Raw genomic sequence first — 23,010 nt, 5'->3', positions numbered from 1 at the left:
AATTGTCAGAGGATGTGGCAAGTAAAAATAGCAACACCCAGCACTCCTTTCCCAAGACAGTAACTGTAGCCTCTAAAACCCCCATGTAACAGCAACAAGGGCTCAGCAAGGGCCATTCTGAATTTCTTGGCCAGCTTGCAACTTCATGGGAAGGAAAGGAAGTAAAAAGCTATGAAAGGAGGAGGATTGATTAAGGAAATTCAGAAGCATTATAACCAGGGCTTTTGCATGGGAACTTCAATCCTTTTGTGTGAGAGAGACAGAGAGCTAGACTTTCTGTGTCTACTTAGCAAAAGAGTCTCCAGCACTATTCAGAAAATTCAAGCAGCAGGCCAACAAGAAAGAAAGGTGTGGGAAAGATGGAGAAGGCCAAGAGGAAGTTTAGCTCACAAAAATGGCACCCTGGCCCTTTATTGTTCCACAGCCAGTCTATGTTTTATGGCCATGAGAATCAGCTATAGGAGAACAAGGCACCCAAATGTCTCAGGATTTGAAAATCCTGAATTCCTCCAGAATACAAGCTTTACAATAAGCAGATATCCAAGAACTTTAAGATCATGCATGATGCACATGGTTACTAGAGACCCAGTTTCGTAGAATGGACTAGGACTCAGGAGACTTGGATTCAAATCCCTGGTCAACCATGGAAACTCACAAGGGAATGGCAATGGTGAACCATTCCTTAAACATCAAATGCTTCTTGCAAACCATATTAAGGTCACCATGAATTGGAAGCAACCTGATGACCATACCATGCCATCCGTTCACTAGAACAGAAGCTGGAACTGATTCAGCTGCTACATGCACTGTCTCTGTAGCCCAGACTAGCAGCCTAAATCAGTGTTGTCCTCATGCATGTAACACATACAAACAATACAGATATCAATCATATTCTCTTGATTCCAAGTAAAATGTAGCATGCAAGAAAGATCAAACAACTGAAGATGCTATCAGTCTTTGCTTACGTGCAGGACAAATTGGCAAGAAAAAAAGTAGTTAGTGTCAGACTCCTTGGAACCTGAACCAAAATGAAAAAGCCAAAGGCAAGTCAAGGGGTCTGGAGTGGAGGGATGAAATCTGTGATCGATACGATTCAAACCTCTCAACCTACTCTGTTAACCACATTGATTCATTAATTAGACAAACCAATATGATATGGATGTATACCTTAATTATATAACATAATCTAATCTGAATGTCTTTCTTGAATCTTTGTGCCCAAAACAACATCATTAATGTCACTAACCCCAAAAACTCAACATGTAAGTGGAGACTATGAAGGCACAGACAACAAAGCAGCTTTTCCACCTTGTGGGAAGGCAGCACGAGTGAGCCTGAGCAGCCCAAGTCACTGCTTGAAGCCTCTACCGATTAAATCTCCTTTTGGCAGTTTATTAAGCATAGCAGAAGGCATGACATGAGACATCATTAAAAGGGTATCTATCTCCTCTGCTAGCTTGTCATTCAAACATGAAATCAGGAGACAAGACACCCCAAAGACACCAAATGGGGGAGGGGGAGCCAACATGGATTGGCCAGGGGAGAAAGACTCCAACTGAGAAGAAAAACTGAGCATTCCCAGAACCTCCCAATGGCATGGCGCCCTGGTGACTTTGTAATAGTCTAATCCTCACTTCCTAAGCTTCCCCTGTTCTGTAATCCTTTCTCCACCTCCCACCTGTTCTATACAGCTTTCAGTCAATGGTGCTCACAGGCTCTGCATTCAGCCTTGGCCTGATTCACAGTAGCAGCTTGCAAGCAGCTGGCTGTGGGCAAATCAGAGATGCCTGGGGCAGGAAGCCAAAAAAGCCCAGCGAGACAGCCAGCTACCCGCTCCATGTCTATCAGGCAGTGATTATTGGGGCTGCAAGAGAGGTCCAATTTCACTGCCCCTCTTCTGCCTTCCAGTTTTTGACAGGTAACAGAACACACTAAAAAGCCAGCTGTGCCCTTTTCTCTGACACTTCTGTGGTACCCAGGGACAAACCCAAGCAGAAGTGCATATAACTGAACCTGGCAGGAGATCTGTGACTGTGACATGAAGGTAGATGTTCAGCCAGCTCCAGTCTTTCTCCACTGGCCCACTTAGTCTCTTCAAACCTGTTGATTTAGGTGAACGGATCCTTTTTTCAAAGGCCCATGAATGGCAAAGAGAAACAACTGATGTGGTGCACCATGCAAACAATCTGTGGAGGAGCTATGTGTCGTTGTGTAGCCATCACACAGCCAATGGCAAGCCAAGAGCTGGCAAAGTGCAGTCCAGGAACAGTTGGGCTTTAGAAAAACAGCCAAATTGGTGGAGACTTCCCAGCCAAAGCTGAGTCACAGCCACTCAATGTGCTGGCTTTGTGTCAAGATGTGAGCACTTGGTTAGGATCGAAGCAAAGGATAAAGGGGAAGGAAGAAAGCCAGAAGGCTCTGCTAGTAGAGAACTCAGTAGCTGTCTTTGCCAGCCCTGCAAGCTTCTCACTGAACAGGCAAAAAAGAAAAAGAAAAAAGCCCATGGAGTCTTCTGTTGCTTTCGGCTGCAGCATACCCATGCTGAACAGGAACTGAAAGAAGTCTCAAATCCTCTTAAAAGTATGGATATGGTGGGTGATAAAATTAACTTATGTATACTGAATCTCATGCCAAGTAAAGAATTTAGTCTGCAAGACACAAGAAAACATCCTACGTCCTTGACACCAGAAGCCATTATGGATGCTCTTACACAGGTAATGAATTTCCACCAGCATCTTTTGCAGGCACAGGATCTCAAGAATTGCATGCATGCTTCTGCACACTGGGAATCCTTGCATCTACTGTTACATCAGCAGCCTCTCATGCTGAATTCCAAGCCCTTCCAGTGGGATATTTGGTCTAAATACCTTTGGAGTATTTTAAGGGGCTTCTAGACTTCCAGTAGACAGGAGATATGGCAGAAAACCAGCACAAAATCCTGCAGAATGTTATAGGCCATCATGATCTCGTCTTTAGCCTCTTTGGAAAGAGCAGGAAAATTCACTGGCCTCATACAGGACATGTGTAGGCCAATGTTGCTGGATTGCTGTGCTGGCCTAGTGACCTGTTAGACGAAGTGTCTTTTCTGCTAACTGCTTTGGTAGTCAATTGCAAGGTTGGGCAATGCATGTCTCTCCTGACGTTGTCAGATTGCAACTCCCACCACTCATCTTAATTAGGTATAGTGGCTAGGGCTGATGGGAGTCACAGTCTAACCACATTTGGAGAGGTGCACTTTGCCCAATCCTGATCTAATGAACTGAACGGTAAGAATATAAAGCAACCTTAATAAGTATAGTACTTAATAGTTACAGTAACCTCCATGCTGTGGCAATTTCCCTGGATCCCATTTGTGTTTGGATTTGGTAGTTCTTTTACTACAAAAATGTCATGGTGGTCACAGGCCTCTAAAGCACTGATTTCCAACTTTTTTTGAGTTGTGACCTCCTTTTATAACAGCCGAGTAATCTGTGACACCACCTGCCATGTTTGCATTAAAAAGGCATTTTTAATAGGGGTAAAGTCATCCTTTCTTGGAAAACAGAGGGTTCTTTCTCCCATTAAGGGTTTGTTTCTCATACATACACCTGCACACGAACTTTAATATCCACTCCGAAAGGTCAAGGAAGAAATTATTAAACAAGGGCTACAACGCATGACTCACAATCCCCCAGAAAACATTTCACAACCCCCTTGGCGGTCATGATCCCCAGGTTGGGAAACACTACTCCAAAGTAACCTGTGGGCCACAGTATGTCTCTGCAGAGAGGTGTTAAGTGCCACTTGGCATCACCAGAACCTCTGACCTCTTATTAAAAAGAGTCAAATCCTTTTTTGTGTTGAATGTGGGCAGACAACGTCACAGTATCTTTCCTGGAATCAAACAGCAACATAACAGAAAATGTTCAGTCTCTCAAACAAGTATCCCTTCCCACTTCATACTCACCACTTCTGTGCCAGTAATGCTGGCAAGCAGCTCTGTAAGTGCCTCTCCAGAAAAATTGCTGGATGAGGTAGAGAGGCCATGGACTGCCGCACCAATGCTACCCGTAGCAATCATGGATGGCGGATACATTGCAAATGTGTAATCTACAAATGCCGGAAAGAGAGAGGGTGTTAGGAGAGAGAAATAAACACAAATCACTTTCTTACTATTGGGTCTGGTAAAATCCACCATCCAGACAGAAAGGCCAAGAGCTTTGCCCATACAGCAAATAAAATCTAAGCAAATTCAAACAAACTGAGCAACTAGACTTTTCCAACTTAGGAGACTCTACAGTGGCAGAGGTATTAAGAGTCACTATAACACAGGTACTGCGTCTTTCAAAAAGATATAAAACTGAAGTTAACTCTGTGACACCCGTGAACCGGGTAGAGAGGTGATGCTAGGAGTGCCGTCTCGCCCCAAAGCCTCCGTGGGCACGCAGACAGCTCCCAAGCCATTCCCACCCCGGATGTTACACCAGTCCGTGGATACGGTAGACTTAGAGAAGGGAGTGAAGGGGTTAAGCATATCTACCCAGACTCCTCGGGTCTGGGCAGGGAGGGGGACGAAGGACCCCGAGGAGGGAGCAGCAGGTGAAGTCAGTTACCGACCGTTAGGGGAAGAGAGCGGATGGGAGTGGGTATCTATCCAAGACCCCTGGTCAGGTAAATGGGAACAAGTCTGCCTGACGAAACAGGAGGCAGAAGAGAGGAGGAGGAATGAGGCTAGAATCCGGCCCTCTTATTGGGGAGAAAGAGAGACCCGAGAGTGGCGTAGGAAATTAGTGGAGGAGAAGAGAAGGATAGAGAAGGAGAAAGAGGAGAAGACCAGATGGCATCTGGAGGAGTTGAAGAGACTGGGCTATCACCAGGACCCTGGGAGCAACCCGGGGCAGAGACCTCCATACCCTGGGGATACACAGGGTTCGAAGAGACGACCCCTCTACTAACAACTGAGAGAGAAGACTTCGACCCCGAAGAACCCTCACGGGTTCAGGCCGGTCCATGGGCGTCGAAGTCATGTAACCCGTTTGATGAAGATTGGGTGCCCCTGTATGAACCGTTACTTCAACAGGAGAAGTTTGTCCCCAAGTTGATTGATGTTTCTATCCCATTACCCCAGTTAAATAAAGAAGACAAATGGTTCAGTTCAAATACGTCTCCGACTTTATTTGGGACGGGGGAGGTGAAGAATAGCGGACCCTCACATATTGGCGCCCAACGTGGGGCCTCCCCCGCAACCTACAGACGCTGAGAAATGGATGCAACGGATAACGGAAGGGCAAGAGGTCCTGTTAAAACAGCTAGCCGACCAACAACGGATGATAATCGAACAGCTGAGACCCCCTCAGTTAAACCAGACCCCAGAGAGCCCGGGACAGAAACAACCCATCGCGACACGACCCCCCATTAAGTTACAGAAAATGGGTCCTCAAGACGATCCAGCAGCGTTCTTACACACATTTGAGAGGATTGCCACCTCAGCGCATTGGCCGAAAGATCAATGGGCACTCATATTAACCCCGTATCTCACAGGGTTACCTCAAGAAATCGTCGATACCCTGGACCCAGAAGAAGCGGGGGATTACGACATAGTAAGGACGGCCATTTTGAACACTCTCAATTTAAACGAGGAAGCCTACCGGAGAAAATTTAGAGGACTAAAGCTGAAACCCGGGTTACACCCAAGAACACTAGCCCAGAAATTAAGGGTCAATGCCACGAGATGGATTCAACCAAAGGGGAAGACCGCAGAACAGGTCTTAGAAATAGTTGTTATGGAGCAGCTGATTTCAACGTTAAACAGCGGGGCCCGGAACTGGGTCATTAAGAATAAACCCTCTAGCCTAGAGGGCGCTGTAACGCTGTTAGAAGACTACCTAGAGGCTGAAGACACGTGGCAAATGCGAAGTGCGTCACAAGGAGACGGAGCTAAGCCGCGGGAGAAGATGGCGGATCCAAGCGGACAAGCGGACACGAGAGGAGCCGGACAGACGGGGGCCAAAAAGAACAGACCGGACCGGATCGAGTACGCGAACCCAGTGGGAACACGGGTACCTAGGCCGACCGTCACGAGCGATCCCGCAGCCTCAAAACAGGCGGCGACCTGGAACCTGGGTAAAGACAAAATGACCGCTTGCTTTTCCTGTGGCCAGTTCGGCCATATCCGGAAGTACTGCCCCGTGACTGAGTGTGCTTGGGCAGAGGCGTACACCGGAGCCTCCAAGGTGGGTGAAGAGAACCACCCGGGGTGGGTAGTGGAAGCGAAGGTCAATGGCCACGTTAAACAGGCCTTGGTGGATACGGGGTGCAGTAAGACCCTAGTGAAAGAGCTAGAGGGCGAACTGTTGCCAGAGATCACCGTCATTCGATGCATTCACGGGGATGTTAAAGAATACGCTACCACGAAGGCTGAGGTGGAGGTGGACGGTTTGAAAAGAAACATGGAAGTGGGGATAGTCCCCGGGATGACCCGTGAAATGCTGTTAGGGAGAGACTGGCCGGGACTGAGTACTTTGACTTCAAAGCCTGGGGAAGTTGGCTGGGCACAAGAAGAAAATGAGGCCAGAGAGTTAGAAGTCATGAATTTGTCTAGAGAACAGATAAGAAACCTTCAACAAGACGATGCAGGACTTTCCAACTGCATGCAACGAGCCCTGGAGGAAGGGACCACCCCAGAGGGGGAAAAAGGATTTGAAATGAGGGGAGGCTTGCTATATCACATTAACAAGGCGTCCAGCGATGAGGAGGCTCAACTGGTAATCCCAGAGGGCTTAAGATTCTGGGTGATGCATTGGGCTCACGATTTACCAGTAGCAGGGCATTTGGCTACCCAAAAGACATTGGACAGAGTGAAACAACGCTTCTTTTGGCCGGGGATGGCTCATGATGTGGAGGAGTTTTGCCGGTCCTGTAACAATTGCCAAATGACACAACCCAAGGCAGGACCGGGGGCAGAATTAGTCCCTATGCCCCTGGTAGACCGGCCCTTTGACAGAATCGCCTTAGACATCGTGGGACCCCTCAATAAGTCGACGGGGGGACACCAATATATATTGGTAGTGATTGATTATGCGACCCGATACCCCGAGGCGGTGCCCCTAAGGTCTACAACGGCTAAAGTGTTGGCAAAAGAGTTGTTAGAGCTATTCTCCAGAGTCGGCTTCCCAAAGGAGGTGCTAACAGACCAAGGCTCCAATTTTATGAGCCTAACCTTTAAACAGATGTGGCAATTACTAGGGGTCAAGCCTTTAAAAACATCTGTCTATCATCCTCAGGCTAATGGCCTAGTAGAAAGGTTTAACCGGACCCTTAAAGGGATGCTTAGAAAACTGTCTTTGGAGAAACCCAAACTGTGGCACACTTTTTTAGCGCCCTTGATGTTTGCTATTCGGGAAGCCCCTCAGGCTTCCACGGGGTTTTCTCCTTTTGAGTTGTTATATGGACGGAGACCCCGGGGCATTCTTGATCTAATAAGGGAAAGATGGGAAGAAGGAGAGGATCACTCAAAGGGAGTGCTGCAGCAGATAGCAGAAATGAGAAACCAGCTGCAGGTGGCCTGGGAGATGGCCAAAGAGAATTTAGGCCAAGCCCAGGCTAGGCAAAAGGCCGCTTACCACAAAAGAGTAAGACCTCGGAGTTTTGAACCCCAACAAAAGGTGTTGGTATTGTTGCCCACAGACACCTCCAAATTTTTAGCTAAGTGGCACGGACCCTACACAGTGTTAAGAAAGTTAAATGAGGTAGACTATGAAGTAGAAACCCCAGACCGAAGGAAGAAGACACAAGTGTTCCATGTAAACCTATTGAAAGAATGGGTAGACCGTGAGGCATTGTTCGGGTCTGAGGTGGATGACGAATTAGGGCCAGATAGAGAAGAGCTCACCTCAGGAGGTGACGTGGTTATAGGAGACCTGTTGTCAGAGGAACAAAAACAACAAGCGTTATACCTGAAGGAAGATTTTCCCCGGGTCTTCTCCACCACGCCGGGTTGTACACATTTGGTAGAACATAATATTGAGACCCTCCCAGGGGAGGTAGTAAGGGTTAGCGGAAGATCTTGGCCCAGACATGTAACGGGAGTCATCAATGAAGAAGTAGAGGAAATGCTAAAGTTGGGGGTGATTGAGCCCTCCAATGGGCCTTGGAGGAGCTTCCCCGTGATGGTACCCAAACCTGACGGGTCTTTGAGGTTTTGTATTGATTTTCGCAAGGTTAATGCCATATCCAGGTTTGATGCTTACCCAATGCCCAAAGTGGGAGACCTATTGGATAAGTTAGGGGGGGCCAGATACCTGAGCTCAATCGACCTAACGAAAGGTTACTGGCAGATTCCGTTACGCCCCCAAGATAAGGAGAAAACGGCTTTCTGTACCCCTAAAGGGTTATTCCAATTTAAAAAGATGCCGTTTGGGCTCCATGGCGCAGCAGCCACCTTTCAACGCTTAATGGACCGGGTTTTAGAACCCCTACAAGATTGTGCCGCTGCCTATATCGACGACATTATTATTTTCAGTAGCTCGTGGGAAGAACATCTAACCCATTTGAGAAGAGTATTAGAGAGGTTACAGGAAGCAGGGTTAACCGTTAACCCCAAAAAGTGTAAGATAGGGTTACCCAAGGTAGAGTACCTGGGTTACAAAGTAGGACAAGGAGAAATACAACCCCAGGAAGAGAAGGTAACAAAAATTTCTAGGTGGTACAGGCCCAGGACAAAGAAGGAGGTCCAGCAGTTTTTAGGCCTAGTAGGATATTACAGGCAGTTCGTGCCTAATTTTGCCTCGATAGCCGCCCCACTCACTGATTTGACAAGAAAAAGAGCCCCGGTGAAAGTAGTGTGGGGTCCTTCCCAAGAAAAAGCATTCCTTACCCTGAAAGAGATCATATGCGAGTTGCCAGTTAGGTTTGCCCCGGATTTTGATATACCCTTCACCCTCTTCACAGATGCTTCTGACCGAGGCATAGGAGCTGTTCTCTCTCAGGTTAAAGAAGGGGTAGAATACCCGGTGTTGTATTTAAGTCGAAAGTTGTCACCCCGGGAACAAAAATACGCTGTCATTGAGAGAGAAGCTCTAGCAATTAAGTGGGCTACTCATAGCCTTAAATACTATTTATTAGGAGCGCCCTTTGACCTGGTCACAGACCATGCCCCGCTACAGTGGTTAGAGAGAATGAAAGAAACCAATCCGCGGCTAACCAGATGGTACCTAGCATTGCAGCCTTTCTCTTTCCGAGTGAAGTACAGAAAAGGCAAAGAGCATACTAATGTCGATTATTTTTCTCGGCAGGGTCCGTGGGCGCGAAGCGCGGAAGAGCGAGCGGCACTCTTGGAGGGGGGGATGTGTGACACCCGTGAACCGGGTAGAGAGGTGATGCTAGGAGTGCCGTCTCGCCCCAAAGCCTCCGTGGGCACGCAGACAGCTCCCAAGCCATTCCCACCCCGGATGTTACACCAGTCCGTGGATACGGTAGACTTAGAGAAGGGAGTGAAGGGGTATCTACCCAGACTCCTCGGGTCTGGGCAGGGAGGGGGACGAAGGACCCCGAGGAGGGAGCAGCAGGTGAAGTCAGTTACCGACCGTTAGGGGAAGAGAGCGGATGGGAGTGGGTATCTATCCAAGACCCCTGGTCAGGTAAATGGGAACAAGTCTGCCTGACGAAACAGGAGGCAGAAGAGAGGAGGAGGAATGAGGCTAGAATCCGGCCCTCTTATTGGGGAGAAAGAGAGACCCGAGAGTGGCGTAGGAAATTAGTGGAGGAGAAGAGAAGGATAGAGAAGGAGAAAGAGGAGAAGACCAGATGGCATCTGGAGGAGTTGAAGAGACTGGGCTATCACCAGGACCCTGGGAGCAACCCGGGGCAGAGACCTCCATACCCTGGGGATACACAGGGTTCGAAGAGACGACCCCTCTACTAACAACTGAGAGAGAAGACTTCGACCCCGAAGAACCCTCACGGGTTCAGGCCGGTCCATGGGCGTCGAAGTCATGTAACCCGTTTGATGAAGATTGGGTGCCCCTGTATGAACCGTTACTTCAACAGGAGAAGTTTGTCCCCAAGTTGATTGATGTTTCTATCCCATTACCCCAGTTAAATAAAGAAGACAAATGGTTCAGTTCAAATACGTCTCCGACTTTATTTGGGACGGGGGAGGTGAAGAATAGCGGACCCTCACAAACTCATCCCTTTTTTTTTTTTTTAAAGATAACCTACCTCATCTTTCACCAGGTGGTTCACAACAAAATAACAATCCCAGATGCAATCCTATGCATGTCTACTCAAAAGAAATGTCAATAGCACTTGTTCTAAGGTGAATCTGAAACTCTATATCTAGTCTACTGGAAACACACCATACTAAATTCCATCAGACTTACTTCTGACCAGACATTCAGATTGTGCCGATACCCAAAAATGCTTCAGAATTTGGCTCCCAGATCCATTCTTAGTAAGTGGGATTCTGAACCTCTTCTACAGCCCATTAAGGACATGCTTCAACAAACTGTCCCAGAAATTATTCCCAAACTCAAGAGGTGAACATCAAAGTCCTATCCATACCGAGGTCATCTTAACCACACACAATGACATAACACTGAGAAAGGCACCCAGAGCTGATTAGAATTTGTAGGAGACAGCACACAAAGAGAGTAAGACCTATAGGTAAGTTGTACTTCACTAGGCTGTGAATGGATTTACCAGTTTAAACAACTATTCAAACTGAACTCAGAAGCCAGCTAATTGGATTAGGAATTTGCAAACTTTGTTCAGGATCTTAAAAACATATGATCCATTATCTTATAGAAATTGTTTTGCAGGATTATGTCTGATGCCTGTTTCCCAGGTGTGGGCTGCACATCAGACAGGGAAACCAAATGTTGGAAACACTGGGCATCCGGCGCATTCCAGTAAAAGTTCTGCCAATGCTTGCTGTGGAGTGCATTTAATGTTATAACATGCCAGTCTTTAGTAATTGACTGTTGTACCAGCTGCCAAGGGAAGGAAGAAAGAATGTATTACCCCACGGCATAGTCTCCATTCATTTCCAGACTATCCAGAAGTGGCTGGGAAGCACATTCTACAGTTGCTAAGCAACCACAAAATGCTTCCCTTCCACAAGTCCCAGGACTAGGAAAATAGCCCAGCAGACATACCAGGCAGTTTGCTACACAGCAGTGAAGCACAAATGAAAAAGCATATGAAACCTATTCAAGATGCTTCACTACCTAATGATAGCCTTCCAGTTAGAATGATATTACACACAAATATTTCTTGATAGTATGTTCCTGGAAGCAAAATAGCATTAACAATGCACGTGATGGAAGAAGCAGAAGCTGCCCTTGCATATGTACAGAAAACACAACTGTAGACATGGCAAAGTTCATATCAACTCCATGACTGCAGAAAAACCTCAGGAGTGATCTGGTGCCCATTCTGGACTTGACCAATAAATCCAGTTTTTTAAAAGAGTGAAAAGAGCACTCCCAAATAACGCTGGGAACATTTTCTCAGCCCAAAGGAACTTCAAGAGAGAGAGGTTCAGCTAATTATAAACAGTATCATTAGCAAATACTAAACTTCAGCCAAGTGCTAAAAACTTCTGTGGAGCAAAGTACATCACCTGGCAAAGCAGCTTTTTGTCTTGGTAGTTATTTAAAAACTTTCTGCCCACCAAAATAAGGTATACTAAAAAGGATTAAAATGTTGTTTTAAAAACACTGAAACAAAGTTAGCAATGAATTTTTAAAACATACAGACTGTATAAATTAGTATAGGTTTGGCTGTCCATCAGAAGATCAAAAAGCATGGAGCCAGCCAGTTACTTCGGGTCATTATTCAAGTGAGAATCTTTACTAGCAAGTAAATTCATTTAATATATTCATCAGGCACATCATCCTTGCCTTTCTGAGACAGAAACATCAGAGATAAAGGGATCTGATATCAATGGGTATCGACTTGGTATTTCTGAAAAATGAGTGCACAAGGTCTGAGAATGTATTTAGCACAGTTGGAACTAGATCAAGATCTGTCTTGTATCAGCTTTGTTCATTTAAGGAGTACACCATCTTTCCAGAGAAGGCCATTTTCTGCAACCCAAACTATACCTGTTGCACACAATGCAATGAAGGTCTGTGCATGTTTCTTCACCAAGTCCAACTTATGCTGGGGAAGTGGCACTCGCTGGAGAATATGATCCAGGAAGTCATTTGCTATTACTGATACTAGGTCCCACTTTAACTTCTCCAGAACTAAACATTCCCAGCCCTGAATAGGGGGCAAAAAGAAAAGGTTACACAAACAGTCTTTTTGATCAGATACTGCACAAAAAATCATACAGATTTATGATTCCAGAAAAGACATACAACTTATAAGACATCCCCACAAAATTTACAGCAGCCAACGAACAGGGAGGCCAGGCATCTGTTTGACTGAGACCTGACTGTGCACTGCAGAAGACAGGATATGATAAGCTGTCATGTGGAATATTATGCAGCATCGGTTAACATCCTAGTATCTTTCTATGAGAAGGAAAGAGATTACATAATTGTTCCCTCCCCTGTTTCCTGTCCCCAGCTGGGACCATGGGCAAGCCTCAGCAAGCAAGCTGCCTGCTACTGATCCAGATGGACAGAAACAAGTCTAAGTATAATTCCCTATGTTTCTCATATAAATACTCTGCAAAGCACTGGCTTAAATTAGTAGGAAATCATGTTATTCAAGATCCATTCAGTCACTGTTTCCTTATCCAACTACATGCCCATATCATCAAACACTGTCTAAACTATACTGAACTAGAATTCTCAAACCTTTATCCACTCTCGTGAGTGCTCGTATGATCCATTTGACATAAATTACCTGTAACCCAGACTAATATAGTCAGAATTCTGTTCCTAAACAGACTCCATGATGCACAAAAAAGTGTAAAACAACTTCCTCCTACTGTTTCTCCTGATGTTTTAGACTACAACTCCCATTAATCCCACCCAAGGATGTTGACAGTTTTCGCTTAAAACATCTGGAGTTCCCTCCCCATTGCAGAAAGTCTGGACTAGACCTTATCTTTAGAAATTCAGATGCTTTTGGGGTCAACACCAGTGGCCTGCTTTCTTTGCCTAAAAAGACGGTCCCATGTTTATCCCCTGCTTCCTCTTTCAGCAACTGCAGCTCATGACAAAATTTCTTAATTGCTTTATCACAGGAAGGAGCAACACCAGAACCCCTTGCTACAAATGGAGCAGCAAGAGAGGTATTATTGCATTTTGCTCAAAACAGTGAACATCCTCTTCCTGAACTTTCCCTTGACATTTAGCATGCTCCTGTTCGACCAGCTGAAATTACACAAGATTAATTTTTATATTTAAAGGCATAGACGTTTGAATTTTCAAGACAGCAGCATCTCCGTAATATCATGGACTCATATGCTTTGATCCCCTATGTGCACAAACAGGTCCCTTCCTGCCCACAACATAAACCATTATACCACTTTCCCCCTAACACAGTGATTCCCAACCTTAGGTAACGCATGCGTTCTTGGATTGCAACTCCCAGAAGCTTTTGCCAGCAGCTGTGCCAGCTGAGATTTCTGGGAGTTGCAGTTCTAGAACACCTGGATTACCCAAGGCTGGGAACCACTACCCTAGCAGATGTTCTTCCCAGCTTCACCATACCAAAATCTGATAATGATCACCGTATCTCAGCCAGTTCAAAACCTATCTGGATATTAGGTACAGAAACTGTTGAAAGGAGAAATAATGGTGTTGTGTATGGACTTGTCCCCCACCCTCACAGCTTTCCCCAAAACACATTTTTGAACCTCAACAACCATCTGATTTTTGTATTTGGAGTTTCATTTGCTATTTTTTTGTGCGAAATGCTGCAAGACTCCGCAATGCTCTTCTTTTCTGAGGGTTCTTCAACACAGACCTTAAGAAGCAAGATTTTATTTTACAAAGTGTTGCACCTCCTTTAATCCTTAGCTTATTTTCACTAATGCAACTTAAGACTTTCTTCAATAGATAGCCCAGTGGGCCATATCTAGCTGGGCTCTCTTAAGCCCCTGGCTCTTTCAACTTCATCCTGGCTCTCTCATCTTTTCTGCTAACTGAAATGAGTGCCGCTACCCCAGCTTCGTGTCTTTTAAGGATGCTATAGATGTGTACTGTATGTGTATGATCATAAGGAACCACAGGAAGCAATTTGATGAGGACTTTACTGTGCATTGCAGAACACAAGATAAGATGTCCTGTGGAATTATTATACAAGCAGCGGTAACATCCTGGAATACAAGCAGCTATTGTAAACAGTAGGGCTACAAAAAGAAAAGAAAAGAAAAAAGAAAAACAACAACCAGGCTCCAGAATGGCAGGTTAAGGTCACCTTATTCCACAATGTAACTAAGTAATGCTTTCTAAGATGCAGACCATTTTACAGAGATGACAATCATGCTTTAACGCCTTATTTCTGTTTGTGTACTGGGAGCCCTTACTTTACAAGTGCAGCCCTCCAGACATTCTTCATCCACAATTCCCAGCACCCCTTACTGTGCTGGCTAGTGTCGATAGGCATCAGAGTGCATAAATATCTGGAAAGAGAAACTTTCTTTACCTCTGTCCTGCACAGATGCAAGCAACCGTCAAGACAGGTGCATTTGTCTTCCCAAAGACCATACCTTAAGTTCTTGTTTAGAATGTCCTATTTTCCTAGTCATTCATTTCCTTTCCTTTCCTAGGGAAATTTAATGCTACTCCCCACTTCCTTCAGGTGGGGTATTCATGATTTCCAAAACAAATACGCTCAGACAACAAGTTTAAATGCAGTTTTGTATTCTGCAAACTCTATCAGCTTGAACTGTAATCCAAGAGTCAAGCCGATCTTTCCTCAAGTGGCACAAGACAGAGGGTTTTGTCTCAAAATTATTGCCCAGAAATTTCATGTTAACCTCAATTTTTTTGCAGGTTATGTTCAACCTGGTCCCTGCGGGCATTCCCAATGCAGCTTCCACCCGGTTTTTCCTTGACTGGTTGAGTAACTGGGAAAAACACTGCCCTTATCCCACACCTATTAGTCCCCACATTCTGGCTTTGGCAGCAGACACAAGCTTCTAAGATTCATTAGCACTTGAAGTTCTCATTCTGAACATGAATGAGAAACTTTACACTGTGCTACTTTGTGGGAAAGACTCAGTCTTCACATCAAAACAGCATACTCATGCATCAAACTGATACCAAAATCAAAGGCAGAAGCGATTTCTTACAAATATCACGATCTGTTTTTTTATTCGTCCCCATGTCTAGTTAAAACTGAAAACAATATCAAGCAGTGCTCTTATGTGTGTGTTCTGGGTGTAATGAAGAAATCAAGGCCTAGTCCACACATGCAACACAAATGAGGCACTAACCATCCTGAGGTGGTAGAGAACACACCTCACCCCAGTCTGCAAAACATGAAGTGCCATTTTTGTGAATGCTCCCTCATGATAAACCCCCTCCCCCCTGGTTTAAATAACAGCTTAGCTTATCAGAAAAGGAAGATGCCAAGCCAGCTCTCTCCTACTGGTGTGCTAGTTTATAGAAAATACTGAACACAAGAGAACCATTCAAAAATGTGACACATACACCCACCCACATCACTTTGCATTCTAAAGTAAAGCAGTCAAGCACATGTCCAAACCAGTTTATATAAAGTCAGCAAGTGCCCAAAATCTCCCTAAAGGAACAGAAATGGGGAATTTATGGGGAAAGTTCTGTTGTTTCCCAGCATATGTACACTGAAAAACAATCCCCACATGTACAAGGTAGTCTGGGGCATCTTAAAGAACAACAGTCCCCAAAACCGGGCAGACCAGATGGTTAATGAATGACCTCTGAAAGCAGATCCCATCAAGCTGAAGACCTTATGACCCGCTGACACTAAATGCTCTCTCTAAACTTTTTCTGCAGCTAAATGTGCATGGAGCAACTTGGCTGCATGGCAAGGCGACTTAGATAATACCCATGGACGGAAACACAGCTTCCTTCAAGTGGATAAATTCCTTGTTGCATCATTTCCTTTTACTAAGAATAACTTCATCATGATTTTGAGTGCTGAGCGGGTGTCAAGCAGGCATCCTTTTCTGCAAAAGGAAACGGGACCTGCTGGGAAAGTGAGGCGACTTTCCTTCCAGGAGCCACAGAGGAGCTGGCTTAATGTTATATCCTGGTAAGTCGCCAGGATGTCGCTATTGTCCAAATCTCAATGAAGACGCTTTCTCCTTCCTCTCCCTGGATCACTCTCACTGCCCAGTTGTGAAAGAAGAGAAGCAAGGGACATTATTAGCACACAGGAGGGAAGCAGTGTCTCTTTACGGTTGTGTAAGTGAAGCATTTAACACTCGCAATCCCAGAGACTGATGCCATCTAGCAGTGCCAAAACAAGTTCTTGACTCTTCTTAGCAGCGATAATCTTCAAAAGCAGGACAGAAATTGCTCTGCAGTCCCAGAACCTAAAGACTAGATAATGTCTCAAAGGCAGATAGATTACAGAACAAATTCACATTAACTTCTGAATCCTGTCTTTCTGCCTATGGATTTCAATAATTAAATCTCCCTAATTTTTCTAGCCAATCCAAAGTGGACTTCAGTTCCTCTTGGCCAGCATGAACACATAGCTTAAATGGAAAGAAGCCGAGCTGAGAATGTCCTTCTTAATCCTATACTGTTTTTGGTGCACTGTACTCCTCAATAAGCAGAATGGCCTGCTCACTGTGAACAGCTGTACTCAGTTTCCTGCTTCCTCTGCAACATACTCCATCTTTGCAGGTAGTATCAGATACTCAGTCTGCTCTCAAGATGTATTTCAGACTTACATGAGTGAACAGGAACTGCTTGCATGGCACATCCTAAATGATTATGAGGAGAGGTACAGGCAAGGATGAATTTCAGTTCATAGCAAAGTAAAATGTCTCATAAGTAAGCCATGATTGCTGATATTCTTGAAGCATAAATCAATACAACTTCCCCTCCAATGCAGGTCACAGGGAGGTCTTTATTAACGTGTAGTAATACTAAGCAATACTTTTTTTATTCAACCAACTAAGCAACCACATTTTATGTGCAGCTAAAAGATACATGAATCTAATTTGGATTAAGAAAAATAATGCACTCCTATGGCATCATATTTCGTTTTCTCATCGCACATATTGAGTGTGCTTCATCTTTCACCTTCTGAGAAAAGTTATTTCAGAGATTATGTCCATTGTTTCCTTTCAGAAAAGTGCAGCCCCATGGTGATTAACCTGGTTCAAGTCTCAAGCAGGGGAGGGGAACATACAGCCTATAAGAACCTGGTGGCATACTGCTACTTCCCTTGTCTCACATTACTGACCAGGCTGGAAGGGGCTCATGGGAATCTGAATTCAACAACATGAGGAGGGCCAGACTCCCTGGTTTTAATCTAGAATAACCTTAGAAAAATGTTTTGACACCTGGACAGGCAGAATGGACAAAAATATATTTTGTTTAAAAAAAACAACACTTCTACTCAAATCATTTTTCTAACAAGAATTCCAGATACATGAAATGTCATCTAAAGTTAGTATCTCAGTGTGATACAAGGAGGCATATTATAATTTTCCTGTACAGTCTTTTAATCACAGATCTGTGATGTTTCATCATGTATTCCTAGTTAAAACTACTTGTCCAGAGTTTTTAAAACCATAATAATAAAATATAAGACTTTGGAGGGCAAGTATTAAAAGGCCATAATATTAATAGTCATGTATCATCAAGTCAATTCTGAGTTACAGCAATCCTTTTCAGGGTTTTTTTAAAGGTAGAAAGCACTTTACCATCCCCTTCTTCTGGGGCATCCTAGGACTGTGCAGCTTGCCCAAAGCCACACAGGCTGGCTCTTCTCCTTGGAAGCACAGTGGGGAAATGAACTCCCAACCTCTGGCTCCACAGCCAGATACTTAACTCACTGAGCTACCCAGCCAGCTCTAAATAGGCCATGCATTTATTATTGTGCTTGGTCATTGCAACGGCATGGAAAGCAAGCTCCCAGTTCTGCTGGCTGGAGCTGCCCTTCAATAGTAGACTGCATTTACAGCTGACAGGGGATGGGGTGAAAAATATCCACCACAAGGACCTAGTCACCTCTGAAAAATTCAATAGGATAAACCTACCACTGACTGCAGTCCTGCAGGTGACAGACAGGTGATGTTAGGCTCCAAAATTCTACTTAGGATTGCACTGATGGACTTCTACTTCCCACATCATACAGAATCACTGTGCTGAATCACTGCCAGCTCGACTTTTGGAATTCTGGAACTTAGGCATTGCAGTAAATGATCTTGTCTTTGGCTCTCACAGAGAAAGCAGAAGAATAATCCTTCAATAAAATGCCACTTTCCTAAAATATATATCTGCAGCTTCTAAATTTGGGGTGTGTTGACTAGAGATTCTGAACTAGATCTAGTTCAAAAACCTTTTTACAGATTATGTTCCACTTCTTACAGTGACTAAAATGGGTATTTGTATATGAAAAATGTTAATTAGAAAGCTAGAAATCAGTTATTTAAATTGTCTTTTTTTGCTTTGGTGGTTTAACTTTCCTTTGATTTAAATCAACTCATCCTGTTGATACGAAACAGTTGTATTCATCCTGAACAAAGGCAATCTTGCAGAGGTCCCTTCTGTTCTCTAAATACTATGGTGAAAGGGCATGGTGAAACTCTGCATTGGAAAGCAGTCCATGTATATCCTAAAAGACACATCCCAGAATGTATACACAGATGATATTAGATGGGTATGCCAATATGTCCCCATCACAACACTCCTGTATTTCTACTCATGGACCCACAGTGTTGACTATAATTACAAAGACCTTCTCTGCTAAAAATGACCACTGTTCAAGACTTAACAAAGTACTCCTGACTGGCTGTGTATTTTAGATTTTGTTCAACAACTGATCAGTCAAGCTACTTGATAGAGAAACCCAATCAATGTTTATGCTGCTCTTTTACATTCTTCTGATGTTGTAACTGAAATTAGTAATGGAAATTGACATACTGCTGTAGTATCTTGTACTTTACCTATGGAAGTTCATTTCTAAATCCTATTTTGCAAATTGCTACATCAGCAAAATCCAGTATTTTCCCTTAACGTTCCAGAACAGTCAACATTGAAGGGACAGTGCAAACAGTTCTTGCATTCAGAGTAGCTTATTTTGTCCATAAAAGAAATGGTTAACCAGTTGTTTTCTTCAAACACTACATTCTGCATTAATCCCTAATTTGTAATCAGGAAATATGAAAAAGGAAAGTCTTCTTCCAATAGAAACTGCACCTTGGGAACAAGCCTGATTAAACAGGAGAAATAAATCTGAATGGAACTGCACATACAAATAAAGAACATAGATCTGCTCTCATCTATATCAAAAACCTTTGGAATATAACTCCCATCATTCTTATCCCGCCAATATGGGTAAAGTCCATGCTACCAGAGCTGCAGTAGGCCAATGCATCTGGAGGGCACCTAACCAGGGAAGGGAAGCCCACCTAGCCCTAAATGGTTGCCACAGTGGCCAACCCCATGCCAATGGACAGCCTGCAAGCAGGATGTGTGTATCATAGCATCCTTCTGCTCATATTCCCCCTTGTTTGATACTAAGAAGCAAACTACTAGCAACTTTATCCTCCATAAATTTAATCTAATCCCACCAATTTAGTGTCCACCACGGTATATTGTGGAAACTATATGGTGTCTAAAGAAGTACAGTGGTGCCTCACTTAACGGGCACCTCGTTTAACGATGAACTCGCATAGCGATGAAGATTTTGCGATTGCAAAAGCGATCGCATTGCGATGTTTTAAATGGGCAAAAATCGCTTTGCGATGATCGGTACACTGTTTCGCTTACCGATCATTGCAAAGCAATTTTTAACAGCTGATCGGCAGTTCCAAAATGGCCGCCGGGTAAAAAAATGGCTGCCCGCTGTTTTTTGGGACAGATTCCTCGCTTACCGGGCAGCGAAAATGGCCGCCCTATGGAGGATTTTCATTTAAAGGTGAGTCTGAAGCCCATAGGAATACATTGAAGGGGTTTCAATGCTGCACCGATTATCATCGCTATGCGAGGCACCACTGTACTTATTTTCATCTGTTCTCAATCTCCCCTCATTCAGTGCCATTGGGTGACCTCAGATTCTAGCAAAACAGGGTAGGGAGAAAAATTTTCCCTATCAATTATCTTCAAACAGTGCACCTTCTTACATGCCTCCTTTTTCTACTAACCCTTACCCATGAAAATGTTGTCACTTTTCTATATTGGGAAAACACTCCAGATTTCTGGAGTCCTTGTGAGCCTCCTCTGGTTTATTTGTCCGAAATAATTTGATGATTTCAATAAACATGGCTACCTCACTGTTCATCCCTAATTCCAGACTAAGGACAAACTGTCACTGCACTTTGGCCACAGGCAAGAGCAAGCCAAGAATGTGCACCCAAAGTGGAGCTTGCAACATTACTTTTTTGGGGGGAAGGGGACTGCCAGCCAGTATGGACACAGGTCATATAAAAGTGTAATCTCTGCCTGGGTAAAAGCAACAAAATGGAAACATACAACATGGACAGAAAGAAGGACCTACAATGTTAATTCACTATTATTTAGTGAACAACAACAACTGATCTGTAGAAAAACAGAGGACGAAAAAACAGCTTACCAAAACTTCACTTCTTGTGATGGAATTGTCGGTATAAATGCAGAGTTTCTCCACACTTAAAGGGGTGGTCTCACGCAGCTTGGAAGCCAGAAGCATACAAACAGCCCCAAGAAGTTGCAAGTGGTTTTTGCGAGTGGGGACGCAGGACAGGTACCGATCCACATAATTCATGGCCAAAGGGAACACCTCTTCTTCACACTTCTGCTCCTCACAAACCTGGCAAAACAACAGAAAAGAAGAGGTGGTTTATAGTCAGGCAGTCATCTCCATGATCTACAATGGAGGCTGCCAAAATAGCCATTGTCAAAATGATCTGAATGTTTATACGTACATTTGAAGGAACACAAGAAACATGAGAGTGTGCAAATTAAGAGGGAAAAGATTTGGAAGTGCTCTGCCACAGATATCCTTGTTAAATGCGGTTGTATCATTGAGCCATACTTTCCATTCTTTCTAAGAGTCAGTGAAACCATACAGAAGTCAACCTACACAAGTACTGAGATACAGTGGTGCCTCGCATGACGTTAATTCGTTCTGCGAAAATCGCTGTAAAACGAAAACGTCATGCGATTTTTAAAAGCCCATAGAAACGCATTAAACCCCGATTAATGCGTTCCTAGGGGCTTCAAACTCACCATCCAGCGAAGATCCTCCATAGCGTGGCCATTTTCGCTGCCCGTGCAGCGAGGGATCCGTGCCAGAAAACAACGGGCGGCCATTTTTTTTACCCGGTGGCCATTTTGAAACCGCCAATCAGCTGTGTGAAAATCATCGCTTTGCGATGATCGGTTACCGAAACAGGAGACCGATCATCGCAAAGCAAAATTCCCCCATAGGGAACATCGTTTTGCGATCGCAAAAACATTGACGTAAAGTGATTTCATCGTCAAATGGAGTGCTCGTAATGTGAGGCACCACTGTATTACAAGGATCAGGCCTCAGAGATGCAGTGTTTTTAACAGGCAATTTCTATGTTGAACATCTACGGTATTTAGCTTTGTTTGTTTTTTGTGTGGAAACGACAGTAGAGCAGTTTATTTATCTGTAAAAAGGTATCATAATTATTTTTCCAAAACTAATTTTATTTTCTTCTTAGAACAAGGAACACCCCACATTTCCATGAAGGAAAGGAAACCAGCATGAAAGGCTGCTGATACCATTAAAACTCACAGATGCAAAATCCCCAACAGAACAGAAATCAACATGTTTAAATACTAAAAGCATGTGAAGCCCCATACATCCCAGTTTTACTCAAATCCATTCCTGCATTTACAGCAGAGATCATTTTTAGTCTGCATTCACTCCAAACACACCAGAGATGTTTCAGGTTTCAAATGAACACTCCATAGTTAATTTTGAGAATTCTACTCCTGTGTGTCACTCCGGCAGCAACTTCTCCAAACTTTGGGAATATTACAAACCCAACCCTTAGAATCTTACACCAATGCAAACTCCATTGAAATGAATGGCACATATCTAGAAGAAGTCATCATGTGGTGACATCATTAATGAGGAGTCATTTGTTCAAACAAAAAAAGTGAGGGGGAGAGCCCAAGTCTCCAGTCCTTTATCATGACCACTGGCTAGACTGACTTACCAAAAATATTGCCCACACTGGATCCATGAAAGCAGCATAAGAATTAAAACCCTGGGCTTTCTGTTTTGACATACACTCATTAACCTTTATTGCACTGCTTTCCAGTTTGACTGAGTATCTGGGCAGTTTTTGTACACATTAGTTGCCAGTTGGGTTTTCTGTTTTAGGATTTCAGTTATAATCTCAACTGTTAGTTTTACATTCATCTCTCTTTCAAGAAAGTACCACAGCAGTCTTCTAAATGAATCCACAATGCACAGTTTCTCAGAAGAACCATTTTTATTAGTTCACCTTCTTACGTGACTGCTGTACCGTTTGGGTCACACTGAGAACCTAGCAAGATAAAAAAATAAACGTCCACCCAGTTTATGAGATCCTTTAGCCCTCATTTCTTTGAAAGAATTCTTACCTGCCCCAGGTGATCAGAGGAGTGGTTCTTTACGAGCCTGAATTTATCACCCAAAAGAAATCAACATTCATTGGGGTAAGGGGCAGGTTATAATTAACTGTTTTAAAAATATCATTATAAGAAAAATCTTGTGCAGAAAGAAATGATTAGCAGGAATTCACGTGGCATTTCTCTCTCAATGAGATCACTCTATCAAGTACAACAGCCATAAGAAGGTCCATTTTGTACAGGCACCCCAGTTTGAGGAGAGAGGGGCTTCACCCCAGATTGGTGGTCTACTCCCCTACCCACTTGAACCACAGGCTGCTGGCACTCATTAATGCACCAT

General features: G+C 44.0%; 1 protein-coding gene across 3 annotated transcripts in view; it reads right to left on the bottom strand.

Moving 5' to 3' along the window:
- The window catches only part of CCND3 (cyclin D3), a 95,767-nt gene that overhangs the window by 4,408 nt on the left and 68,349 nt on the right, over nucleotides 1–23,010 (bottom strand). For all 3 annotated transcript variants that reach the window (XM_078393117.1, XM_078393116.1, XM_078393115.1), the window contains 3 exons: nucleotides 20,677–20,892; nucleotides 12,084–12,243; nucleotides 3,947–4,089 (listed from right to left, as the gene is read on the bottom strand). In XM_078393117.1, coding sequence (XP_078249243.1) covers nucleotides 3,947–4,089; nucleotides 12,084–12,243; nucleotides 20,677–20,847 — 474 coding nt within the window. In that variant the 5' untranslated portion in view covers nucleotides 20,848–20,892. The remainder of the gene's footprint in view (nucleotides 1–3,946; nucleotides 4,090–12,083; nucleotides 12,244–20,676; nucleotides 20,893–23,010) is intronic.

Source organism: Pogona vitticeps, chromosome 4, assembly GCF_051106095.1.
Source record: "Pogona vitticeps strain Pit_001003342236 chromosome 4, PviZW2.1, whole genome shotgun sequence".
In the NCBI taxonomy this organism is placed as follows: Eukaryota; Metazoa; Chordata; class Lepidosauria; order Squamata; family Agamidae; genus Pogona; species Pogona vitticeps.
The sequence above is the reverse complement of the archived record's forward strand: the minus strand, read 5'-3'. Positions and strand labels throughout refer to the sequence as shown.